Source organism: Bubalus kerabau, chromosome 13 (genome assembly GCF_029407905.1).
Source record: "Bubalus kerabau isolate K-KA32 ecotype Philippines breed swamp buffalo chromosome 13, PCC_UOA_SB_1v2, whole genome shotgun sequence".
NCBI classification, from domain to species: domain Eukaryota; kingdom Metazoa; phylum Chordata; class Mammalia; order Artiodactyla; family Bovidae; genus Bubalus; species Bubalus kerabau.
Genome location: NC_073636.1, coordinates 12,834,811 through 12,861,655, shown reverse-complemented (window position 1 = coordinate 12,861,655; position 26,845 = coordinate 12,834,811). Strand labels below are relative to the sequence as shown.

Sequence of the window (26,845 nt, the reverse complement as noted above, 5' to 3'; positions counted from 1 at the left end):
CATGGACGGAGGAGCCTGGTAGGCTGCAGTCCATGGGGTCGCTAGGAGTCTCTTCCCTCCCAGGAAGATTGTTAATCTGTTTTATATACGAGTGATCCTGTAATAAAACTTGTCATATTATTAATTAAAAAGAACCCACACTGGATCCTGAGGGAAATCAGATGAAAGAAGAGTGTTCAGTGAGATTTTTGAAGAGTGTTTTTTAGGTGATTTATTTCATTCTCTTTACTGGCAGAACCGGTCGAGGCACTGGTGCTAGGCAGGGCTCCTGTGCTGGCAAATGGGAATCGCCGGCTCTAATAACAGGGCCGTTTGCATTGACCAATCAGTGATGTTAATTTAATTTCCCAATGAAGTGTGGCATTTGGAATTAGCATGACGTAGTGAAAAAAAAAAAGTGGACTTTGGTGGCTTCCCTGGTGGCTTAGACGGTAAAGAAACCATCTGCAACGCGGGAGACCCGGGCTTGATCCCTCGTTGGGAGGATCCCCTGGAGAAGGGAATGGCAACCCATTCCAGTATCCTTGCCCGGAAAATCCCCATGGATAGATGAGCCTGGTGGGCTACAGTCCATGGGGCTGCAAAGAGTTTGACACGACTGAGTAACTGACACTTCAGGGTCAGAAAGACCCCAACATGGAATCCCTGGTTCAACTCCCCCTCCCCAAACCAAGTGGACCCCAAATTAGACTCTCTAAGCTTCATTTTCTTTATCTGAAAAATGCAGATGATATTTTAGGGTGGTGTCATGGAGAAAAAGAAATTCCATATACTGTAATGGACCAGGCTCTCAGCAGATATGACTCCTGCTTCTCCTGCGATTGTTTATCTTTCTTCCTGTAGTTAAATAGTTTCTTGAGGAGTCTGGGGAAAAAAAAAATTCTGACGAAAGAAGGTTTCCATCATTGAGAAGCAGCATTTCTGCCTTGGTTCTCTCTTGATTTGTTTTCTGAACGGAGACGAGTGGCTGCAGCTCTGGGGGAATCCTCAATTTGTTTCATTTAAACCACAGGGCAGGGTGTTTGAGAATACTACAAAAGTGATTTCACATCCTTTGAGGAAGAACTGAAAAAAAGGGCACCATTAATTAATTTTAAAGAGTCAGCAGCTGCACACTTAGCCATCTAGTTTGATAAGAAAGGAAAACAAGTTCAGTGAATTTAAATTGCCTTCCGTGTATGACAGCATATTAGAGTAATGAGGGCAATTCATCTTCCCAACAAGGAGTTGTCAAGCTGTGCTTTCTCTCTCTCTCCTTCTCTCTGGTAACACCTAGTTTAATTCCTGCAGTTTATGTATTACAGAAAGATACAGCAACAATACACAAATAACCAAAACTAGATACTTGTGACTCTTGGGGTTTCTTAAGATACCTAGAAACAAAATTACCTTCCTGGAGAATGTTATATTTTTCCCAAGTTCAAGGTCAAATGAAGAACAGACTTGCTTCCTGTACAATTTGAGTTCTCTCTGGGACCTGTGGGCAGCATTGTGACGGTGTTCAATTTTATACTTTGGATTTCTCTCACCTGAATGAGCACAAAGAATGCATTTGCAGATGCAGAGGAAGTAATTGCTGCTAGATTTTGAAAGACAGCTTGAACAGTTCCTAGCTCTGTAATCTTACGCTAGGATGACTGAGCTGGATGATTTTGGTGTAGTAAGTTCTTTAAAGGGCTTCCCTAGCAGCTCAGATGGTAAAGCATCTGTCTGCAATGCAGGATACGTGGGTTCAATCTTTCCTGGGTCGGGAAGATTCCCCTGGAGAAAGAAATGGCAACCCTCTCCAGTATTCTTGCTTAGAGATTTCATGGACAGAGCCTGGTGGGCTACATACAGTCCATGGGGTCGCAAAGAATTGGACATGGCTGAGCAACTAATACACTCAAGTTCTTTAAAAGCAAGACTTAATATGTATTTCATTTACATATTGATAACTTTGCCTCAAAACTGAGGCACATGGTTTTGAGGATGGTTCAACATATGGAAATAAGTGAGATATGCCAAATTGATAGAATGGATGATAATATGATCATCTTAGTAGATACAGAAAGGGCATTTGAGAAAATGCAACATCCTTTTATGATAGTGCTCAACAAATTGGGTATCGAAAGAATATAACTTCCTGAAAGCCATATGTGACAAACCCACAGCCAACATCATACCCAGTGGTGATAGACTGAAAGCTTTTCCTTGAAGATTAGGATGCCCACCGTCATTACCACCTCATTCAATATTGGACTGGAAATCCTAGCCAAAGCAATCAGACAGGAAAAAGAAAGAAAAGGCATCCAGCTAGGAAGGGAAGAAGTAAAATTGTTTGCAGATGAAATGATCTTACATACAGATCTTACATACAGAAAATCCTAAAAACTCCATCAAAAAACTGCTAAAACTAATCAACAAATACAGTAAAGTTGCGATATACAAAGTCAACATAGAGAAAGCAGTTGTGTTTCTGTACGCCAACAAGAAAACATCTGAAAAAGAAATAAAAGGAATAGTCCTGATTGCAAGAGCATCCAGAACAGTAAAATTCTTAGAAATAAATCTAAGCAAGGAGATGACAGATCTGTATGCTGCAAGCTACAAGACCTGGATGAGAGGAACTGAGGAAGATGGATTGGAGGGTCCTGTGCTCCTGGATTAGAAGAATTAACATTGTTAAAATTAACGAGTACAGAGCGTAGGGTTCTCTACCTCCCACCTCCGCTCTGATTTTGTCTCCTGCAGTTCATTCTTTCTGATTCTCCTTTTTTCCCATCATCCCACAGACATGCCAAGTTCATTGACACCTGAACCTGGCCTTTGCATTTACCTTCTGCCTGGAACCCCAGATAATCGCACGACTTAACTCTCGCTCCTTTTAAGTATCTGCTAAAATGTCACCTTTTCAAAGGAACCCTCCCTCCTTGTGTAATAATCTGGCCGTGCTGGCAGATTTACTTCTTTTTCTTTACTCTTTTTCCTTGTCTGACATGCAGCATGTTTGCCAGCTGACTGCCTCCCCCAGCCCAGAACGTCAGGGTAGAGACCAGAATTTCTTGGTGTTGCTCCCTGCAGTTCCCATAGCCTTGAGGCTCTGTGTTTACAGAACGAAAGGTTGATTAGATAGCCTTGCATTAATAAGTCATATTATGGCTCAAGACGTATTTAGCAGAGTCAGTGTTTAAACTTCTACTAATGAAAAGTAAACATTACTGAGCTCATTCAAGTCATAAAATTCATGACTGAGCCAGTGGTCCTGCTTAGAGTCCAAGAACTTAGCCATGGGTGTCCTGGGGAGTCAGACATTTCTAAGGGGGTGAAAAAAAATCATATTTATAAAATGTGTAAAGAGTAGATGCACAAATAATATGTGAAGAGATATATACTTTACCTGTGGTTTTATTTTTATTTTTAATTTTTTTTGACGTGAACTAATTTTCAAGTCTTTATTGAATTTGTTGCAGCATTGCTTCTGTTTCATGTTCTGATATTTTGGCCATGAGGCATCTGGGATCTCAGCTGTCTGACCAGGGATCGAACCCACACCCCTACATTAAAATGCCAAGTCTTAAGGGCTGGACCTCCAGGGCAGTCCCTCCTTGTGGTTTTAAAATGCCATGAGGGTATGATTTCGAAAAAAAACATCTGAAAGGGCTTCTTAGGGGGGATATTGGGGAAAAAGAAGGGTGAAAAACCCTGGTTTCTAGGCTGAGAAGATCAGTAAAAACAAGCAAAAACTTCCCAACGGATGCCCCCTGCACCCTCATGAATGTGCTCATCGTGTGTCTCATTGTGGGTATGTCTTCCTGGTGTAAGTCAGACCTGCCTGTAACAGGACCCATTTTAAAATCCATTTTCTTAACTCTGTATAAGACAGCAGCCTCTCCTCCTTGCAGGGTAGCGATGTGAATGGTTGGTTGATAAGGGGGGTACGTCTTCCAGTCATCCTGACCTCAGGTTGTGCTTGGGAACAGAAGTCATTGTTTTACTTAGGGAAGTTCTCCAAAGGCAGGCAGAGGGCTTTGCATGCTCCCATCAGCTCTTTGACCGGGCCAAGCTCAGGGATCCCCCGGATTCCAGTAGTCTGTGCCCTTTGCACTCTGACCGTAATAATGCTGTCATCATCTGAAGTTAGGTTCTGCAGTACGTTTACCTGACCAGTCATTAGAACCTCCGTTTCAGAGCTTTATAATTAACCCCAAGGAAGAAAAACAACCCCAGCCTAACTTTCTACTCTGTAGGGTTCGGGAAATATCATTTTGATATGCTCCCAGCCCCTGATGGAGACAGACACAAGCTGTAACCTCAACAGGCCATTCAGCTGAGAATAGAGGCACCAAAGCGGTTCTAGTCGGCTGATTTGCTGATTATTGACAGGTGTTTTAAGTCTTGTAACCAGAGCTCCTGAAACCTGCGGCTGCTGTGCAGTGTGCAGGATGGAAGGGGATACTGTCTGTGGTCCCATCTTCTTCTTTTCTTTCTTTCATCCATTTGGCTTTGGGCTTCAGCACTGCCGGTCATCCTGAACACGCCGCTGCAGCGTCCTTCGTATCACAGGAAGTGTGGATCCTGTCTCTCGGCTTTCCCAAGTCCTCCTGCTCTTGTCCATGAGAAGGCTGGCTGCTTTGAAAAGTGCCTGTGGCTTCTTCAGATCCCCAGAGACCCTTTAGTAGATAATATTTACTACTTCTGTGACCTGAACGAACCTGGTGTGCTTGGCTTATGGTTGATGCCTTATGGATAGTACTATTTTTGTGAGTGGTTTCAGTACACAAATTCTGGGCCAAGAAAATAAATGTCTAGCAATCCCACTCCTGGGCTTATATCCAGGGAAAACTATAATCTGAAAAGGTATATGTACCCAGTGCTCATTGCAGCATTTCATAATAGCCAAGACATGGAAGCAACCTAAATGTCCATTGAAAGAGGAATGGATAAAGAAGATGTGGTATTTATATATATAGCGGTCTATTACTCAGACATTGAAAAAGAACGAAATAGTGCCATTTGCAGCAACATGGAGATGCAGGAAAGGCCAGTTTGATCCTTGGGTCAGGAAGATCCCCTAGAGGAGGAAATAGCAACCCATTTTCTTGCCTGGAAATGTCCATGGACAGAGGAGCCTGGTGGACTGCAGTTCGTGGGGCTTCAGAGAGTCAGACAGGGCCTAGCATGCCTGCATGCAATGCAGTAACATGGATTGGACCTAAAGGTTATCATACTGAGTGAAGTAAGTCAGAGAAAGACAAATATCATATAATACCATTATATGTGAGTTCTAATAAAAAATGATACAAATGAACGTATTTGCAGTACAGAAACAGACTCACAAATCTTGAAATCAAACTTATGGTTACCAAAGGGGAGTTTTGGGGAGGAATTGATGAATTAGGAGATTGAGATTGACGTATACACACTACTATATATAAAATAGATAACCACCAAGGGCGTACTATATAGCACAGGGAACTCTACTCAACACTCTGTAATAACCTTTGTGGGAAAAGAAGCAGAAAGTGGAGATACACACACACGCATATATCTGATTCACTCTGCTGAATACCTGCAACTCACACAACATTGTAAATCAACTCCAATAAAGTTTTAGAAAAAGAAAATGAAACGACTTCAGCTAATGATTTCTACAGCGAAGAGAAGTACGTTTTGAGTTACAGATAAGCTTTTCAAAAGTGGTGGTACTAGCCTTTCTTCAGCTGTCCCGTGCCTCCAGCACTTAACATAAATCCTTTTTTAGAGGCATTAAAAAGGGCTGTGACAAGCATCATTATAGCAGATAAATTTAGGTCATGTATTTTATCTGCATAATCTGATAGTAATTTATATATTGCCAGCCTAGATAAAGCACAGCCGTTTCTTCTTAGTAAATTTTTCTTGTTGTCAACAAGATGTGATATGATGTGAGTTGGATATTGACTTTCCTTGAAGGGCGGTGATTCATCACAGCCCTGTTGGGGGAGGTGCGGGAGAGATGATTTTATTGCTGGCAGAACTGAGTGACCGCTGGTTAAAGCTGTGAGTCAATCAAGATTAAACCCAGGCGAGTTAGTGCCTCTTGGATGACAGTGGATGATGTGATGGATATATTAGTGAAATTCTCTTTTAAAAAGCACTTGATATTCTTAGCAGGTGGATTTGCAAATAGGAAAATGAAGAGTCTCCCTCAGTGGAAGAATCTGCCAGTTTGCAGAGCAGAGTGTGGCCAACTGAGTGTCACAATGAAAGATAAACCACTGAGAAATAGCCACTGGCAGCGTCTAGCTCGAGATAACTTCTTATTAAGTGCAAAGAAGGCAGCTACATTCCTAGTGAATCAGTCGTTGGGTAGACTAGGAAGAAGACCTTTGTCTTGGGTACAGTGACAGAGATGGTGTCATGGGATTTTATTTTTTAAGATTAGAGCAAAATACTACTTCCCCCGGCTCAGAGAAAGCTTTGTAACGGAGGCTGACATCCGTCTTCTGTCAAGTGTGTGTGGGATCTCTTATTTTCCTCCCCAGAGTTGGTGTGAAGTTGGGAAATGCAACTTAGTATTAATCTAAAATAAAAGAAATTTTTAAGGAAGAAGCATGTTGGAAAAATCAGACAAGTGCTGCTGAAGTTCAGAGTCGGCGATTGTTGGATTGTCCACCCTTTGATCATTTGTGTCACTGGTTTTCTTCATTTGAACCCTTGGAGTGAGGGCTACCTAACTAAAATGTTTTGCGTAGAAGGTAGTAGGTTAGTCAATTTCCTTCTAATTTCTGGGTGATTAGTTTATAAGATCGGGGGCTTCCCAGGTTGTGCTAATGGTAAAGAACCCGCCTGCCAATGCAGGAGACGCAAGAGATGTGGATTCAATCCCTGGGTCAGGATGATCCCCTGGAGGGAGGGCAAGGCAACCCACTCCAGTATTCTTGCCTGGAGAATCCCATGGACAGAGGATCCTGGGGAGCTTCAGTCCATAGGGTCTCAAAGAGTCGGACACAACTGAAGTGACTTAGCACAGTTTATATGGTCAGCGTTCACTAAAATTTATTCATAGATTTACCACTTTATTTTCTTGTAATTCCTTGTTAGATCTTACATCCTCCTTCTGGGGTCACTTTCCTTTTGTGTATGAAGTATGGTGTTCTGGAATTTCCTATCCAGTGTCCAGGGGCTATTGATAAATGCAATTTTTTTTTTTTTTTTTTTGGTCTCAGAATGCTTTCCCTTCTCTCATACTGTTGAAGAGTGTTTGCTGTGTAAATACTGCTGGATAGACAGGTATTTTGTATTTTATTTTTTGCTCTGCACCGTGTGGCTTGTGGGATCTTAATTCTCCAGCCAGAGACTGAACGCTCGCCCCCTGCGTTGAAAGTGTACAGTCTTAACCACTGGACCACCAGGGAAGTTCTTGGAAATGAAGTGTTCTTAACGATGGATGGCACCTACACGATATTTAGACGTTGTTCCGATTCCATCGGTATATTTTGTATGTGTAGACTCCTACGGGTTGGCCTGGCAGACCATTTGGTAACTTCGTAATTGCTCAAAATGTATTAGGGAGTTCTGGAACAGATTATTAATGGGCCCTTGAAGCAAAACCTGTTTGTAGGCTGGGGACTCCCTGTAACGGTCATAAGAAAAGCGATTCTTTAATGACTTGTTCCAGCTCTTTCTGCCCTTGAACTCCCTACAGTGGAAAAACCTTTTCTGTGGTCCCCACTCATTTATGAAAAGAAGATACCTGTAATTATGATCCATCCTCGTTTCTCCCAGCACTTCCTGATGGGCCAGGCAGGACCCTCATTCACAGGAAAGAGGACCTTCTCTCACAGGAAGTGAGAGAAGAGTGTAAACATTGTGGTTTTCTGCTGCTGCATAATTGCCTTCCTCCTGTGGTCAGATGAGAGAGGTTCCCATCCAGCTCCTCTCTGGGGCCATGTTAATATAACTGATCAAGCAGTTATATTAAGCAGAGGGATGATGGCACTACAAGTATTCCTTTCCCCTTCTTTTCTTGCTGAAAGAGTCTAAAAAATAACAGTTGTAACCAGGAATGTTTACTTGAAAGAGGTACGTTTCCAGATTGGGGCTGGGTTTTAAAATCTCAGCAGTTTATTGTGTTGGGGTTATCAAAATTCTGGATAAAATGACAAAAACTACCAAGAACTTGTGATTTTCTTTTTTTTCCTTAAAAAATTTTTTTATTAGAGTATAGTCGATTTACAGTGTTATGTTAGTTTTAGGTGTACAGCAACAAATCAGTTATACATATAGCCAATCTCTCTTTTTTTTAATTTTTTTAGTTCTTTGAGTTTGTGATTTTTTTGACAAGTCAGTTCCAGGTTGAGGTGAGAGTCACTGTCTATATAGAAGGCCTGTTTCACTATACTCTCCCTTCTTATAAAATCTCAGATTGCCTTCTCTTCCTTCTGTGGAAGGAATCATGGTTCCAAAATGAACCGGAAATTTATTCCTCTCCACTCTGGCATGGATTGTCTGCCCCACAAAAGTTGATGAATTGCTACTTCCAGAGCTGACCCAAAGTTTTTGTTTTGTTAAATAGCTATAAATCTCATCTAAATACGGTTTTAGTGGTAACAGGAAGAAAACCATAAATTAGTATCTGTTAGGTTTTATTGCTTAAAAATAATTGTTACTTAGTAAAGCTTCATTTCTACAAATATCGTTTGACCTTGTGTGATTGATAGAAGAAAAATCAGGAGAATTTGTCCAGGCTCTGTTGACAGCTGACTGTTTCAAGAATTGCCACATACAATACTACAAATGAATTGTTTATGTAATAGAGCGGGTCAGATTTATGGCAAGCACACAGAATGAATTACTGCCCAACTGCTGGGACAGACTCTTCCTTCATGAATTCTGACCCCTTTGCAAACTTTTATTGAAATATTTTGTGATATACTATGGGAGCATTTTTGGTTGGTTTTAAGAATCACAGAGGACAAAATCCTAAGGGATTAAATTTTTTGAAATTTCCTATTCAGTTATTGAGGATCATGAGAGAGAGAGAGAGATACATACACTAAAATACACCTCCTTCTATACTATCGGTGCCCACCCACCAAATTTATAGTTTTTGTTTGAGGCACCATGACTGCCCCATTGTTCTTCACTGGGAGGAAACAGCATGTAGTAATTTGGGTTCTTTCTGAACAGTCTGTCTTTAATAACAAACTGGTTTATGGTTTTAAGTCATGATTCCCACACTTTGGAATGTTCTTTTTAATCAGTCACTCTTATTCTCCTTTCTTATAACAGGAATTGAGCTAATTGCCTAGGTATCTCTGTTTTTGGAATAGGCATTGAATTATGTTTGTGCTGTTCAGGAACTTCGGGGGAACACTAAGGGTCAAGGTTCAATGTTATGGTCGGTTGGGGCTGATTTAACAAAGTACCATAAACTGGGTGGCTTATAAGCAGCATATTTATTTCTCACGGTTCTGGAGACTTTGAGATTAGGGGGCCAGCGTGGTTGGGTTCTGGGCTGCAGACTACCCTCTTCTCACATGGAGGAAGGGGCTCAGAAGCTCTCTGGGCTCTTACAAGGGCACTGATCTCATTCGTGGAGGTGCCATCCTTTTGACGTCATCACTTCCTAAAGGCCTCACTTCCTAACACCATCCACCTTGGGGGTTTGGATTTCAACATAAGTATTTTTTGGGAGGCTGGACCAAAGCATTCAGAATGTAACACTAAATGAAGAATGTTTCAAAAAGGAGAGTGTGATCTTACTTACCCAATGCTCTTGATTATGTCAAGTACATATATGATTGGGAATTGGCCATTGGGTTCAGCAATATGGAAGACATTGTCTTTGTTTTTTTTTAATTTTGGGAGGATGCTTTGCGCAGCATGAAGGATCTTCTTCCCTGACCACGGATTGAACCCACACCCCTGCATTGGAAGCGCAGAGTGCAACCACTGGACTACCAGAGAAGTCCCAGTCTTAACCTCCTATCTGTTAATACTTAATCTTTTCACTCTGCTTTGTGTCCTGCAAGTCTGGCCCCACCTGCTTCCTGACACTTGCTTAACCTCTTTCCAAATAGTTCTGTTCTGCATGCCCGTGCTAAGTCAATTCAGTCATGTCTGACTCTCTGTGACTGTATGGACTGTAGCCTGCCAGGCTCCTCTGTCCATGGGATTTCCGAGGCAAGAATACTGGAGTGGCTTGCTGTGCCCTCCTCCTGAGACTCTTCCCTACCCGGGGATCAAAGCTTCATCTCTTATGTCTCCTGTATTGGCAAACCGGTTCTTTCCCACTAGTGCCACCTGGAAAGCCCAGTTATGTCCTGGCATCAGACAGTTGTCTTCTGTTGCAACGTTTGCCCTTGGCCTTCACAGAAAGAAGTTGATATTTGAACCTTGCTACATAGAGTTTTTCAGAGCAGAAAGATTTTTAAGGGAAAAAATATGTGAAAAGAGTGAGATTATATGTTGAGGTTGTTCTCCATTTTGCAGACCCGTAATTTAGATACCATTCCACCTCTGTAATTTTGAGTTGTCAGTGACTCTTTTCATTTCACACAAGATGTGTTTTAAAAAAAAGTTAAAATTCAGTAACAGATTTTGCTACATAATGAGAAAATTTACAGGTCAGTAATAATGTCAGATATGCAGATGACACCACCCTTATGGCAGAAAGTGAAGAAGAGCTAAAGAGCCTCTTGATGAAAGTGAAAGAGAAGAGTGAAAAAGTTGGCTTAAAGCTCAGCATTCAGAAAACTAAGATCATGGCATCCGGTCCCATCACTTCATGGGAAATAGGTGGGGAAACACTGGAAACAGTGGCTGACTTTATTTTTCTGGGCTCCAAAATCACTGCAGATGGTGATTGCAGCCATGAAATTAAAAGATGCTTACTCCTTGGAAGGAAAGTTATGACCCACCTAGACAGCATATTAAAAAGCAGAGACATTACTTTGTCAACAAAGGTCTGTCTAGTCAAAGCTCCGGTTTTTCCAGTGGTCATGTATGGATGTGAGAGTTGGACTATAAAAAAGCTGAGCACCGAAGAATTTATGCTTTTGAACTGCAGTTCTGGAGAAGACTCTTGAGAGTCCCTTGGACTTCGAGGAGATCCAACCAGTCCATCCTAAAGGAGATGAGTCCTGGATGTTCATTGGAAGGACTGATGTTGAAGCTGAAACTCCAATACTTTGGCCACCTGATATGAAGAACTGACACATTTGAAAAGACCCTGATTCTGGGAAAGATTGAGGGCAGGAGGCGAAGGGGACAACAGAGGATGAGATGGTTGGATGGCATCACCGACTCAATGGACATGAGTCTGGGTGAACTCCGGGAGTTGGTGATGGACAGGGAGGCCTGGCGTGCTGCGATTCACGGGGTTGCAAAGAGTCAGACACGACTGAGCCACTGAACTGAACTGAAGAATGTCCTTGTAGAATGTAGGGATGGAAAGGACTTAAACTACAATAGCTAGATAATAAATGTATTTTCAGGAATGTGTTTTCCAGGGTCTCCATTTTGCCAGCAAATTCTATTTTCTTGGAGAAGGAAATAGCAACCCACTCCTGTATTCTTGGCCTGGAAAAATCCCATGGATGGAGGAGCCTGGCGGGCTGCAGTCCGTGGGGTCACAAAGAGTCGGATGCGACTGAGAGACTAACACTTCTGTTTTCTAGTACTTGAGAGAGAGAATCTCAGTGTTTTTATAGGACGCTTTGGTAGAAGACAGTTTGTATTTTACTCGTCTTCTCACACATGGCAGGTTTAGAGAGTTTAAGCAGCTCTGGGGCCATGTTTTATATTCAGGCATGACTCTCAGGTCACTGAGTTTGTCCATTACTTGTAGAATGCCTGCAAGCCCTTGGCACTCACAGTTGGACCTGACTCATTATGTATGAATCACACTCTTCTCTTGAAGAACATGTTCTGAATCTTCTTGAACTTTACTTTAATAAGGGGAATTTCATTGCATATCATAAATATGTCAGATCTCACATTGAATACTTACATTGCATTCATTGCATCTCTTTTCTTGTGTTTTGCTCATCCTAGGTAGAAACACACTTCAGTGAGATGTATTTAAAGATGATACCTTTTTTAATGATTATAATTAGCATGTCATCAAATTTGACTCTCTTAAGAAAAGCAGTACTCAGTTAAGACTTTCCACAAAGTATTACTCTTAAAAAATTCCATTCTAAGGGAAATAATATTTCATGAGGTGTCATTGCTGGCAGTTTTCCAATTATTTATTTAAAATTTGTTTACCTAGTGATACAAATCTTTTAAAGAATACAAAAAGTAGTTTTGAGAAGTCTGATCAGGATCTAAAGGTTTTTTGAGTAGTTGTGTTTCATGTTCTTAAGTTCTGAAATAATGTGTGTTTCACATTTGTTTTATTTCCTTAATTATATATGTGTTTGGAGGGGTTACTGTTCTAAAAATGGAACTTTTATGCATATTATGTGAGTTAATGGAAATCTGTTATAAATGCACTCTTTGAATATATTTGCCACCAACTGTGATACAGGTCTGCTTAGTCTATTTGAATCTTTTTTGTGTGTGTGTGTGGAATGTGGTTGAAAATAACTAGTTCATTGGAGTTTTGGAAGCACTCAGTTGATATATGAGAAAGTACTTGGTACATAAGGAACACTCACTATGTGTCTGTAATCAGAACGGTAGTGTCTTAAACCTGTTGAGTTGGAGAAAGATGATGAAAGCTGCTTCACTTTGGACAGCTATGTGGGGTTCTTCGTGCTGGGCAGCAGGATCAACAAAGATGGTAAGAGCGAGCCTCAAGGAACTCAGTCTAGTGACTTACATCGTAGCTGCATTTTAACACAGTATTGTCTCTGTTCTTTTTTTCCATTTAATTTTTACTTTATATTGGAGTATAGTTGATTTACAATGTTTTGTTAGTTTCAGGTGTACAGCAGTTGATTCAGTTATTTTTAGATTCTCTTCCCACATAAGTCGTTACAGAATGTTGAGTAGAGTTCCCTGTGCTATACAGTTCGTTGCTTATCATTTTTATATATGGTAAGTACAGTGTGTGTGTTAATCCCAAACTCCTAATTTATCCTCCCCCATTTCCTCTTTGGTAACCAAACATTTGATTTTGAAGCCTGTAATTGTTCTTAGTCTTGCTGGGGTCACATAGCCCTTTGAGAATCTGATGAACTCAACGAAAGTTCTTGGAAGAGGCCTTCAACACATGGGCACAGGTACACACGCATGCATAATTTTGTATTCAATTTTATGAGCTTTCAGTTTGGTGAAATTCACTGACAGTTTCACTGTACTCAGTTTCATGAATGCCATGAAGGCAGTCACACACTGTATATTAAGAATCTTTGGAGATATAATGAACAGTCAGTCTGAGACTTTAGTGATGACTGGGTCTGGGAGGAGAGACCTGACTTGGCTGCCGGGCTTTTGTTTGAGGGACAGTCCCAGCAGTCCAAACAAATATGGCAACCCAAGAAATGGAAAAGTCAGCACTAGCTGGACCAGAGTCATACGTGGTGTGTGGGTTTGCGTCTCTGGCAGGGCTTTCAGGGCTGCTCCAAAAAGGTGAATGCAGACATGGTGGTCTGGCTTTGGAGCAAGGCTCTGAGGAGAAGCTCAAAGCACAGAGCATGTTAATCGTCTGGCTCCTATAAAACCTCCTGATTAGAATGGCTGGAGGATGTCACTGAGAGGCTGGGTCTCTCCAGGTTGCCTGGAGTCCTAATTCTATTCTTTTCTTTTTAAAAATACTTACTTGGCTGTGTCCTGGAGTTAATTGCAGCATGTGGGATCTTTAGTTGCTGCATGTGAACTCTCAGTTTCGACATGTGGAATCTAGTTTTCTGACCAGGGATTGAACCTAGGCCCCCTGCATTGGGAGCATGGAGTCTTAGCCACTGGACCACCAGGGAAGTCCCATAATTATTTTATGAAGCAAAACTCATGCACTTCCTTGTGGTTAAAGACAAATTATGGATTATTGTGAGTGAGGCCTCTGGATGTAGGGTGTGTGACCCAACACAGACCTCCCAGTTAACCTCATTTAGGATGGATTCAGCTGCCCGGCCAAAGGGAACATGTTCTGTATTGGGAATACCAGTGTGTACAGCCCAGAGAGTAGATTACAGCTGTGTGTGTGGGGTGGGGTGCAGCATGTGGAGAAACTTGTTGCAAACACCGCCCTCCTATATCTGTCCCCCAGAGTCTCGCACTCTCCTTAGTTGATCTTGTAGTCATCAAGCACTGGGCATGCATGCTAAATTGCTTCAGTTCAGTCATGTCCAGCTCTTTGTGACTAAATTGACCATAGCCCTCCATGAGGACAGGCTCCTCTGTCCTGGCATTCTCCAGGAAAGAAGACTGGAGTGGCTTCCATGCACTCCTCCTGGGGGTCTTCCCATCCCAGTGATCAAACCCACATCTCTTACATCTCATGCATTGGCTGGTAGGTTCTTTACCACTCGAGTCACCTGGGAAGCCCCATCAAGCACACAGGAAGACTCTCAAATAATTATAACTGATTTAAAATTTGATTCAGTTTTCTGTGTCTGCAGTAAGCAATTATGTGATCTTTGATGATGGTTTAGTTTCAGTTTTGAAATGTAAAAAGGTAGCTTCCAAATGAAAATGATTCATTTTGAAAATTGGATTATTTTCTCATCACAGTGCATCAGATGGGGTGTGGTCATGTTACCACCACTCCTTTTGGTCCATAGGACCCTGTCCCTTCCCCTCCCCCACTTCAACTCCCCTGCTCCCCTTTCTGCCCCATTTCTGTTAGTTAGTAACAATTAGCCTCTGCCAAGAACTTCATGTGGGTGATCTTACTTACCATTCACAAGACCCTCCCACTTTGCTCTCCTTCAGTATTGTATTGGCTGTTGGGGTTTTTGCCTCTCTCTGTGTAAACTTTAGAGTCAGTTTTTCAGTATCCACAAAATAATTTGCTGAGGTTTTGATATGGATTGCATTGAATCTGTCAGATTGGGCAAACTGACATCTTGATAAAATTGAGTCTTCCTATCCATGAGCAAGAATATTTGTGTGTTTATTTAGTTCTCTTTTGATTTCTCCATAATTCCTACTTGCTCAGGGGAGCCTTCAAGTGATCAGATGAGGCCCACCACATTAAGGAGGGCAATCTGCTTTTCTCAGAAAGTAGCGAAAGTGAAAGTGTCAGTCGCCCAGTCATGTTCAACTCCTTTGCGATCCCATGGACTATAGCCCACCGGGCTCCTCTGTCCATGGGATTCTCCAGGCAAGAATACTGTAGTAGATTGCCATTCCCTTCTCCAGGGGATCTTCCTGACCCAGGGATTGAACCCAGGTATCCTGCATTGCAGGTGGATTCTTCACCATCCAAGCCACCAGGGAATCCATTTTACTCAAAAATCCACCAATTTAAATGTATATCTTCTCCAAAGATATCCTCTTGGAGACAGGATAGTGTTGGACCAAATATCTGGGTACCATGGTCCAGCTAGGTGGACACATAAAATTAACCATTACACATAGTAATGTGAAAGCTGTTGAAAGTTAGACTGAATCATGTGCTCAGATACATATGAGGGGCAGGTGAATTTAAATTTTTTACAAGCTTATTTCTTTTTAAAATGTACTCTCAAGGGGAGTGCTGACTGTTTAGCTAAGAAAGTAACTATAGAAAGAAACAAATGGTGTGAGGGAGAGAGAGAGAATATGAGAGTAAAATCTTTAATAAACAAAGTGTCTTATTCCATTGAACTTAGAGGCCTGGACCCTTGTGGATATATCAGTTCAGTCTTGACACTTTCTCTGCAGTGATAGCCAATAAAAGAGCTGCAGGAAATTTTTCCTAGTAGAGAGGAAAAAAAAATCGCTGGAAGGGTGTTGTTTAAAAGCAAGGAAACGTTTAAAGCAAGAGCAGAAATGTCTATAAATGGGATATGACGGCTAGAGAAGAAGAAAATGTACAATATTGAGTGAAATTCCATATTTTATTGGATAAAAATCTCTAACTAATGAACAATGATAAGGTTTTAAATTTCTTCTAATAGTTTTAGAGGCTGTTTATCTTCTAGGCTCTTAAAGATATGATGCAGAGTAATATGAGTTATACCTTGAGAATGTTATAAATAGGTCTTATCTTTATGGCTTTTGTTGTGTAAATTATGGCTGTTTCTAGGGCTCAGACGTCCTAGGGTACTTCAGAGAAAGCAGCTGGTCCCTTGGGGATTAAGCTATGAATATACAGTATCTTGAGTTTCTTTAATCTCTGGGTGATGCCCTTGTCTAAAATGAATGGTATCAGTGTTGCCTAATGGCGTAGCATGTACTCACCCAAAAGGAGAACTCGAGAAATATTAAATTTCTGTACTCTCTCATAAGGTGTTTAATGCCCACTCAATTAAATGAATGACCTCTGGCTTTCTGGGCTTCCCTGGTGGCTCAGATGGTAAAGAATCTACCTACTATGCAGGAGACCTGGGTTTGAGCCCTGGGTTGGGAAGATCCCCTGGAGAAGGGAATGGCAACCCACTCTAGTGTTCTTGCCTAGAGGATTCCACCGACAGAGGAGCTTGGTGGCCTACAGTCTATGGGGTTGAAAAGAGTTGGACACGATTGAGCGACTAACACTTTGCTGCTTTCTGGGTGATGTGTGCTGAAACTAAAATCTTATTTGATAACTTAACATCATATGTAAGCAATTACAAGCCAGGCAAACACAAGAAGAAGCAAAATGCAGTGTCAGTTTGTGAATGTTGGACATGACTTAACGACTGAACAGCAACAATGATAACGTGTACTGCGGTGCTGAATCATATTTTTTACTGAAAGGTCTGTGTAACATCCATGGTAGCAGGGGTTCCTTATCTGAATTCAGCAAGTTCTTTTGCATCCCAAGATTAATTAAAAAAACAGAAACAATTTGGACTTACCTGGTAGTCCAGTGATTAAGACTCTGTGCTTCCCCCATTGGTGTTTGATCCCTGGTCAGGGAACTAAGATCTGATATGCTGTGCTGCTGCTGCTGCTGCTAAGTCGCTTCAGCAGCAGCAGTAATAAATATTGGATAAGAATGTGTAATAATTTAATATACACTTGTAACAGAACTATGCTATGCTATGCTAAGTCACTTCAGTCGTGTCCGACTCTGTGCGACCCCATAGATGGTAGCCTACCAGGCTCCCCTGTCCCTGGGATTCTCCAGGCAAGAACACTGGAGTGGGTTGTCATTTCCTTCTCCAATGCATGAAAGTGAAAAGTGAAAGTGAAGTCGCTTAGTCGTGTCTGACTCTTAGCGACCCCATGGACTGCAGCCTACCAGGCTCCTCCGTCCATGGGATTTTCCAGTCAAGAGTACTGGAGTGGGGTGCCATTGCCTTCTCCGGTAACAGAACTAGAGAGGCTGTTAATTGCATAAATGTGCCAGATACGGTTATATTTTACCAGGAGGTGTATCTCCTTTAATCCTTATAGCATCACACAGGCAACATGTTGTAGCATCAGAGGAAAGAATACAAGAGAAATTGGATGGATTGAAGTCATGTAGCCAGTGATGGCAGAGCCCAGCTCAGAGCCCAGGTCTTCCCTACACCATGAACTTTCCCACCACTCATATGGCCTGGTTTCCTTTGGTAATAACTCTGTTCCTTTAGGTTTCAGCTGAATAGTTGCATCTTGCTTTGAAAGAACCTAGTGTGGAGTGGAAGTTGCTCAACCATGTCCAACTCTGCAACCCCATGGACTGTAGCCTCCCAGGCTTCTCTGTCCATGGGATTCTCCAGGCAAGAATACTGGAGTGGGTTGCCATGCTGTCCTCCAGGGGATCTTCCTGACCCAGGGATCAAACCTGGGTCTCCTGCATTGCAGGCAGATTCTTGACCACCTGAGCTATCCTGGAAGCCCATCTTTTTGGAAAGGTGTCTTAAATGCAGTGCTTTTTGTGCTCTTTGGGACCCTGTCACATTTGCACTAAGAACAGCAGCCTCTACCTTGACTTCTCTGCCATTGGCTTCCTTTGTTTCCCTTCAAGCCTTTATGCTGCTTTCAGATTGATTTTATGCAGAGGTTTCCTGGTTTAAAAACTTTTTTATTGGCATGTAGTTGATGCTGAAGCTGAAGCTTCAATACTTGGGTTACCTGATATGAAGAACTGACTCAATGGAAAAGACCCTGATGTTGGGGAAGATTGAAGGCAGAAGGAGAAAGGGGCAGTAGAGGATGAGATGGTTGGATGGCGTCACCGACTCAGTGGACATGAATTTGAGAAACTCTGGGAGATTGTGAAGGGCAGGGAAGAAGCCTGGCATGCTTCAGTCCATGAGGTCATAAAGAGTTGGACGTGACTTAGCCACTGAACAACAAAATAGTTGATTTACAATGGCGTGTTAGTTTCAGATGTTCAGCAAAGTTACTCAGTTATATGTATACATATATCCATTCTTTTTCAGATTCTTTTCTCATATATGTTATTACAGAATATTGAGTAGAGTTCCCTGTGCTATATAGTAGTTCCTTGTTGGTTTATATATATTGATAGTAGTGTGTATATGTTTCATCTCAAAGTCTTAATTTATACCCCCTGCCACGTTTCCCCTTCGGTAACTCAGTTTTGGAAATTGGTGAGCGTCTTCCCGTTTTGTAAATAAGTTCCTTTATATCATTTTTTAAATTTAGATTTCACATAGACATTTCCTGTTCATTAAACATGGGTGCTGGCTTTTTGGGCTGTCCGCAGCTTTGTTCCTGCCACTTAGCATTACATTCTGTGCTCCAGCCAGACCGTGTGCCGCTGAGGGACATTTCTTTCTCCATCTCCTCCCTCCCTTCATTGCTCTCATTAGCAGATGCCGTTCCTCTCAGCCTGAAAATCCCTCCTTTCTCTTCTCTGCGTGAGTAATATGTCTTATTATAATTAAGAGCCTGGCTTTATTTTCCACCTGGAAAACTTTCTCCGATTCTTCCGTTCCCTCTTTCTTCTTGGAGCCTCCTAGATTCTGTGCTTTGAAATATCTCCTTGGTTGTTTATAGAAGTCTCTATAAACAGACGATCAGACTTCAGGGTCTCATGTTCTTTCACCTTTCTGATGCCCAGCAAAACCTAGGCATGTGTTCGATGAGACCATTACCCATTGCCCGCAGGTCCGTTGTTGCCATTTTAGTTTTCCCTTTAAGCACGGTATCTAAAATGAAGAAACGTCATGAAAGAACTCATATATACACAAAGGTGCTAGGATGCTCCATTGCTTTGTTAAAGTGTGTGTTTTTTCTCCTTTGTCTCACCAGCTATCAAAGAGAAGTATACGGACTGGACAGAATTTCTCATTCGGGATTTGACAGGTTCCCGGACGGCCCCTGCCAGCCTTCTGGAAGGTGTATGTATTGTTATCCAGCTATTCTCTGTCATCTGAAGCTGCACAGTTAACACGAGCTCACAGCTAAGAGCACCTTTGCATATATCCTTCTATGGGTGCACGAGTCCACACGGACATCAGTGTGCAAAGTAACATCATGTCTTTGCCCGAATCACTTAGAGGACTGATTCTAATGGGACCGAAGTGTCTTCACCTGTGGTCCAGTCCATAAGTGGAAAATTTACTTTTATGAATAACATGGTAGGATGGTTACCTACTATCCTGTATATTTAAGAGTCCATCTTATGTTCGTGAATGCATATAAAATCCTGTAGAATAACTATTTTGTTGAAGTGACAACTAAGCATTCATATGCTGGGGTGTAGCCTCAAAGTGTGTTGATAAATGATTAGCTGTTTTATTTATGCATAGCCCCAGTTTTTAAACACACGTGTTAAATCGTATTTGAATTAGTCCCCCTTGTAAAACAAGAAGGGAAATGACTAACCATATTTAAATGTGGTTAAGGTCATTTTAAGGTACTGAAGAAAAAATGGGTTATTTGAAAATAATTTTATTCTGATACATTTTAATATTTATGTACTAGAACAGTATATAAGAGGACTTCACTGTCATAAATCATTATTGAGTTACCAAATCTGTTTTTGAAGAATGCCCCTGAGAAGGGGGAAAACACAATGAATGACCAAGAATATGATACAGAGTTTGACAGTCTCATTATTCTCTTAACATTAACCATAAATTTCCTGCCCTTCATAAATGATACTGAAATTTTGGAACACCACAGACTCATACAGGGTTGTCTTTGTTTTGTGATGATTTTGCCTAATGTAGTTTTGTGTGGCTACTAATTGAATTGTTTGGTTGACAAATCAAAGTAATGGTTGCTCACCCTTTCAAAAGGACAGATTGTCCTACTTTGTTAATTTTTTAAGCATACTTGCCTACAGGGCTGGCTGAACAAACACCCTTTTCGTATGCAAACATGTGCTAAGAAGGTTGCTTAGAAGGGGCAGACATTATATACATTCTCCAAACCAACGGTGGGGTGAAGTGTACAAATTACCCAGTAGTCTAATTTAGCTGATTATTAGTGTGTATTAGGCATTCATCAAGAATGTCCTCCACACGTATTAACGCTTTATGGTATGAGAGGGTGTTGATTATGAGAGCAGGGCCATCGTAAAACAGACCTCTGCTGAGTCAAGGTAGAAATTGATGGCCCCATATCAGATGGATCCATCGCTTGGAAAGTAGACGTTTTGTTCCCACTTGTTTTCCAGTTTGAGGCAAATTTGGTGGAATGCTTCTTCAAAGCACCCTCACAAACGTAGTTGTGTCTGGGAAGGGTGATTTGTTTGGTGAGAACTTAGCACAAACTGTTATTTTGTATTTGCTTGTGGTTTTGTTGCTGGATACCCAGTTGGGAAAGATGGATGTGGGGCTGGAGGGGTGGGGGATGGGGGGTGGGAGGGGAGGGTGGGGGTGGAGGGGAAACACCAGACTGTTTGCCAATAGCTTGGATGATGGTGTGGAAAAAAAAATTACTTCTGCTGTCATCTGTTTCCATGAGAACCTGAAAATAAAGTTTAAAATAAGGAGTTTTGCTTCTGTTTAAACAGCCTCTGCGAGGGAAAGGCCCTATAGACCTCATTACAGTTGATTCCTTAATAGAGCTGCAGGACTCTCAGAACCCTTTTCAGTACTGGATAGTTAGTGTGCTTGAGAATGCTGGAGGAAGATTACGCCTTCGCTATGTGGGATTGGAGGACACTGAATCCTATGACCAGTGGTTGTTTTACTTGGATTACAGACTTCGACCAGTTGGTTGGTGTCAAGAGAATAAATACAGAATGGACCCACCTTCAGGTAAGGGGCGGGAGCTTCAGCCGCTCTCAAGTGTTGTCGGAAGAGATGTGATTATTTTCCTGGATGTCTCTCTGGAACATGTGTTAGCTCTGTGGTGTCTTTCCCATTTGTACTTGTGCACAGGAAGTGTTTTAACTTCAAACACTCTCTGTTGTGAATGGAACCCAAGACCTCAATGAATAGTGTTCTGAAATGAGAAAGCAGAGCAGGAGGCTGTGGAAAAGCTGATCTGGTTCCTTTGGAATCACTGGTTTGGAAATAAAAGATGCAGTGCATGGGGACTTGATGATATTCTCTGTTTTTCTTTAGGAATTTGATAGTCTTGCAAGTAGGTTCTGAAATATTTGCCCTTCTACCCACAGCCGTCTATCCATTTGTCCATTCATTCATCCATCCATCTACCCACTCACCCGCTCATCCATCCATCAATTCACTCCCCCATACAACCTTCAATCCATAGATTCATCTACCCACCCATTCATCCATCTGTAGATTCAAGTAAAATGCAGATTCAAATAAAATGCTTATTGTTACATTATCTGTCCTGACCTGGAAATAGCAAAAAAGAAAACCATCATGCTTTTTTCCGCTGGTGCATCATAGATTTTCAAATAGCTTCAAGTACCTTGACGAATGCCTTTCCACAGATTTAACTGGGTAGAAGACGACATCATGCTTCCTGACATACCCAACTGGGCAAAAACCTCAGAGTTTACAAAAATAACAATTCTTGAATGTTTTCTACCTGCCAGGTGATTTTACATCTGTTAGGTTGTTTATTTTGATTTCAAAAAAGTGATACATGTTTCGTGTGAATATTTCCTCTTATGGCAGAGAAAATTTGAGACTGAATTTAAGCTACCTGTCTTAAGATTGCACGGTTTTTTGGAGGAATGTGCTGAAATTCAGATTCCCAGGTCCCCTTCTTCTTCCACACAATTTCCCCTGCTGCCTCTTACTGGGCTTATCAACCTTTTTTGATAGATAGCTGTAGAACAAAAATGTTGGATTCTCATGGAATTAAAGATGCCAAGGAAGGAATACATCTTCCCAAATTTGCTGATTTTCATTCTGGTCAATTTCACAGGTTTACTGGAAGCCAAGAGTTGGCTGTTTCCTTCATTAAAATTGCCAGAGCCTTTCCCCTCCCATCTTAATTGCCAGAGTTCGTCTTGAGGAGTGAAGCAGAGGAGTCATATTTCCCTTTTCTGTCAGTCAAGGGCTTTAATTGAAAAGTGTCTTGGTTCTCCATCTCATGTGTTTCCATTTGTGTTGGACTTGACAGGCGTATAAACCTGTAACGTGGTGTTTATTAGTATTGTTGTTGTCAACGTTATGAGAAGCAGGCAAGAAATCCACTTATACCCTGAGTAGTCTGGGGATATGATTACAAATGAAAGGCCTGTCGGTTTTGTGAAGAGAGGCCTTAGCTCTCAAGGTTTGCCTTGGGATTCATGACCTAACAGGAGAAATTTACTTCGTGCAGAAAGTTAGGCATATAAATCTTAGTTCAGTATCTAATTGCTGTAAAATTTTAAGAGCAATATATAATTGCCAGTGTAAATTTATAGCAAAGCAAAGGATGACTAATAGCTCTTAGACTCTGTGTAATGTCCGTCTCCTGTGCTCATACTCAATGGCCAGAATGGAAAGTGTCCCTCTAGAAACTAGGGAAATACTTGAATAAAGGAAGAGACCTCTCTCTCTCTTTAAGATAATTTGATGTTTTTATAAGACAAGAATAGACCGTATTTACTCATAGTAATTTTCTGACCATGAATTGTTCATTTCACTGAAGAGTTAAAGCCTTTGGGAAAGGCATTCCTCATCAAGAACTTATATTTTCAACATGTAAATTGTCAACAGGAAAGGCTGTGGATGGAAAGAAGAAATTAAAAGGTGAAAGGTCACCCCAAGTATGATTTTGAGTTCTTCAGATGCAATAGTTACAAGATGAACTCTTGACTTCTACCTCATTCAGCAGACCAACACCTGGGAATAGAATCCAGTCCTTTGGGTTTCTATAAATTAGTTTCAGGACCCGATGTGACTTGTTAAACTAAGATGGCAGTGCTCTTTCCTTGACTGAAGTCTCGGTGGGAGTCAGCTTTCAGACTGGCACAGAAAGCACTAGACTGTTTGTCTTATTCCCAAACACACTTAAGTGAATGACAGTGTTCATCACCGACAGGTGGTAAGAAGCTGAGATGGGAGGGTGGGCAAGGAGGGCAGATAAGGGGCACTTTGGGTAGAGAGTCATCCCTTGGTATCCACAGGGGATTGGTCCCAGGAACCCCACGGATGCCAGAATCCAGTGATGCTCAAGTCCCTGATATAAAATAACGCAGTACAGTTGACCTTCTGCATTTGCAGGTTTGATGTTCTGCGTCCGCCATCTTCCCATCCACAGGTTCCGTATTCTCAGGCTTCTCTATCCGCAGTCTCTGCCATCCTCGGGGGTCCTTCTGCCAAGGGTGGACTATTCAGGAACGGCAGGCCTGGAGGGCTGCCTGGACTTTGAGAGTGAGGCTGCGCCAGGTCACCCTATCCTCTTTGCTGTGCTGACAACTCCTTTCTTTCCCTGATACTTTCTGTTTCTTAAAGGACACAGTATTTCTCAGCTGTTCAGTACAGGTAGAGGTATAGAAGTAGGTGGTAGATAGTACCTGGCGAGTAGGTCTGCAAACCCTGGAGGAGAAGGTGCTGGCTGTTAAGCTGTCTGCCAGCGAGAAGCCTGCATCCCATTCATTTCTGGATGGAATCCGAGAACACAGGATGGTGGTTGGGCGATTAGAGAGAGGGTGCGGCCACCCCACTGCACCCGCCATCAGGGGTGCAGGTGCTGAGGGGTAGGAGAGTCCAGATTGAGCGAAGACCAGACAAGGGAGCGGAAGATGGAGAAACGCCAGCGATCATGGGAGGGCAGTGGCTTCCTGCGTCCTTGGTGATGCAGGCGTTACCAGGGCGGGGCGGGGAATCCAGAGGTGCCCTTGCTTCAGTGCTGAATGGAGGGCAGAACACGATTTGACAGACCTGGAGCTCTTTTTCCAGCCCCGCATCCCTGACGCCTCCCCTCATATGCTTATTTTCTGGCATGTGGCCTCCTCTGTGGTCCCCAACTTTTCTGTGTGTGTCTCCTCTTTTGGAACACTGCTTTCTCATGCCCTCACTTCATCCAGAACTTGGATGCTGAACTCAAAGTGCATGGCCCAGTCTCTGCTGTGCCCCCTGGCACCCTGTCTTGCACATAGTAGGTGCTCAGTAACTATGTGTCAAGTGAGTTGACTGAATAAAAATTCAAATGTGTCTAGAAGACAGAAGGAAGGAACTAGCCAAGTCCACCTTCCAGGAGCCAAATCATTGATGGGAGTTTGGAAGCCAGTTTGGAGGGGAGAGCCTGGTGGAGATACCCCTAGACTGTGCTGTTCACTTTGCTCTGAAGTGTTAGTGGAGCTTCTGAGCAAGTAGAGATGCCAATCTCTAACACCTCGGACAGCTCCAGGATATGAGGTCTGTGGCGTTCAGGATGGGAATTTCTTCCTTTAAAAAGGTCCCCATGTGACTAGAGTTTGAGAAACCTGACAGAGGGGAAGGAACCTGGGCTTGGAGTCAGGGTCCAAGTGGGCCTCTCCTTCCACTTTGTCACGGCCGCAGAGCCTCTGGGTGAGTTCCTCTACTTTGAACCTCAGTTTTCACATCTGTAAAATGGGAGTCTCCCCATGTTTGCTTTGCTGCTGTTACTCAGGTGATTGGTGTTTTCTAAATATTCAATCTGTGATTAGAGTATTAAGATTGTATTTGATTTTCTAAGAAATTTAAGTAGGCTTACTTAAATGTCCAGGGGTCATTGAGAGGCCCCACCTGTTTTTAATTTTTAAATTTATTTTAATTGGAATATAATTACTTTACAATATTGTGATGGTTTATGCCATATATCAACATGCATAGGCCACAGGTATACATGTATACGGGAGAAGGCAATGGCACCCCACTCCAGTACTGTTGCCCGGAAAATCCCATGGATGGAGGAGCCTGGTAGGCTGCAGTCCATGGGGTCGCACAGAGTCGGACACGACTGACGTGACTTGGCAGCAGCAGCAGCAGCATACATGTATACCCCCATCCTGAACCCCCCTCTCACCTCCCTCCCCTCCCCTCCCCCCATCACCTGCTTTTGTGTTCTTGGAGGTTTAGAAAGCAGATAGAATCTGACATGTTTTTGCAGAAACTAAAGAGATGAAACTTCTGAAGTTTAAGAAAAATCCTTAAATCCTTATCTCTATATCCTTTTGTATATCTTTTCCCTTCAAAATCTTTATGTCAACCATCCCCCCCACCTTCTTTTTATTTTAGATAGTGCCTGTAGCTAGATGTTTCTGAATCTAATTCAGATGCTTCCTACATGAACTGTTTCTTATTCCAAAAACAATCATTATTTTTTATCTTAGCTTGGGCTGCCTTAACAAAATACCATTGACTGAGGGGTTGAGCCTTGAAAAACACAAATCCCCAGTTCTGGAGGATGGGAGTTCAGGGTTAGAGCATCAGCAGTGTTGAGTGCTGGTGAGGATTCTCTTCCTGATTTGTAGATGGCTGCCTTCTTGCTGGGTCCTCACCTGGCTGCCTCTTCTTCTTTTTTAATCTTCTGGCCGTGCTGCATGACATGTGGGATCTTATTTCTCCACCAAGGATCAAACTCACATCCCCTGCACTGGAAGCATGAAGCGTTAACCACTGGACCGCCAGAGAAGTCCCCTGGCCTCTTCTCCATGTGTGCATGGAGATGTATATATATGCATATCTCTATCTGTATGTTGAGAGAGAGCGAGCATGTACTTGAAAGAGAGCTCTTTGGTGTCTCCTTTTGCCAGGGCACTAATTCCATCACGGGGGCCCCACCCTCCTGACCCCATCTAAACCTAATTACTTCCCAAAGCTCCATGACCTCAAGGGGTTAGGGCTTCAACATACAAATTTTGGGAGGACACAAGCATTCAATCCACAGTACTTCCCAGCATCTATGAAGAAGCACAGGCGAGCCTTTCCTCACTGGTCCGAGGCTGGTGGAGAAGGAGGAGTGGGGGGATGTGGGGTGCATAAATAAAGAGGATTGCCCCTCCAAGCCTGTGCTTACCTCGGCCTGTGAGATGAGTATTTCACTCGTCCCTCTTCCTGCGCTTTCCATGAGATGGATGGCCAGTCTGCAGAGGTGGACACCTCGTTTTCACTTAGGTTTCTAGTTCAAGATGAGTCAGGACGGGTTTTAATTGCCTCTTAACTTCTTACCAACAGAAATGGACATGATACACTCTTTAATTATCAGCAACACGATCACTTTAAAAACATGTTTTATGTTCTTTTAATGGTGCTATTTATTGCCCATAAACTTGCTGGCATAACCAAGCACCGCTCCATTTAATGAAACACACAAACAGACTATTGTTCTCTGCTTGTTGAAACTAGGAGGTGTTTAACTTCTGCAGGTGGCCGAGGGTACTGACAAAACTGCAGCTAATTTTTCACCTTTTAAGACAGTGTGCCCTGCCGTGGGATTAAATTCTGTATTAGAATTTAATATCCTTAGCATGAAGGCAAAGCATCTTGAGATTGTAGGACAGAGATGAAAGTCTGGCGGGATC

At 42.3% G+C, this 26,845-nt stretch overlaps 1 protein-coding gene across 5 annotated transcripts in view; it reads left to right on the top strand.

The window, feature by feature from the left end:
• Window positions 1–26,845, top strand: part of SFMBT2 (Scm like with four mbt domains 2) — a 181,267-nt gene that overhangs the window by 59,626 nt on the left and 94,796 nt on the right. For 4 of the 5 annotated variants that reach the window (XM_055543500.1, XM_055543498.1, XM_055543497.1 and 1 more), the window contains exons 5-6: window positions 19,249–19,337; window positions 20,960–21,206. In XM_055543500.1, coding sequence (XP_055399475.1) covers window positions 19,249–19,337; window positions 20,960–21,206 — 336 coding nt within the window. Of the gene's footprint in view, window positions 1–19,246; window positions 19,338–20,959; window positions 21,207–26,845 lie in introns of those variants that run through there. The other variant, XM_055543501.1, reaches the window with a different exon arrangement.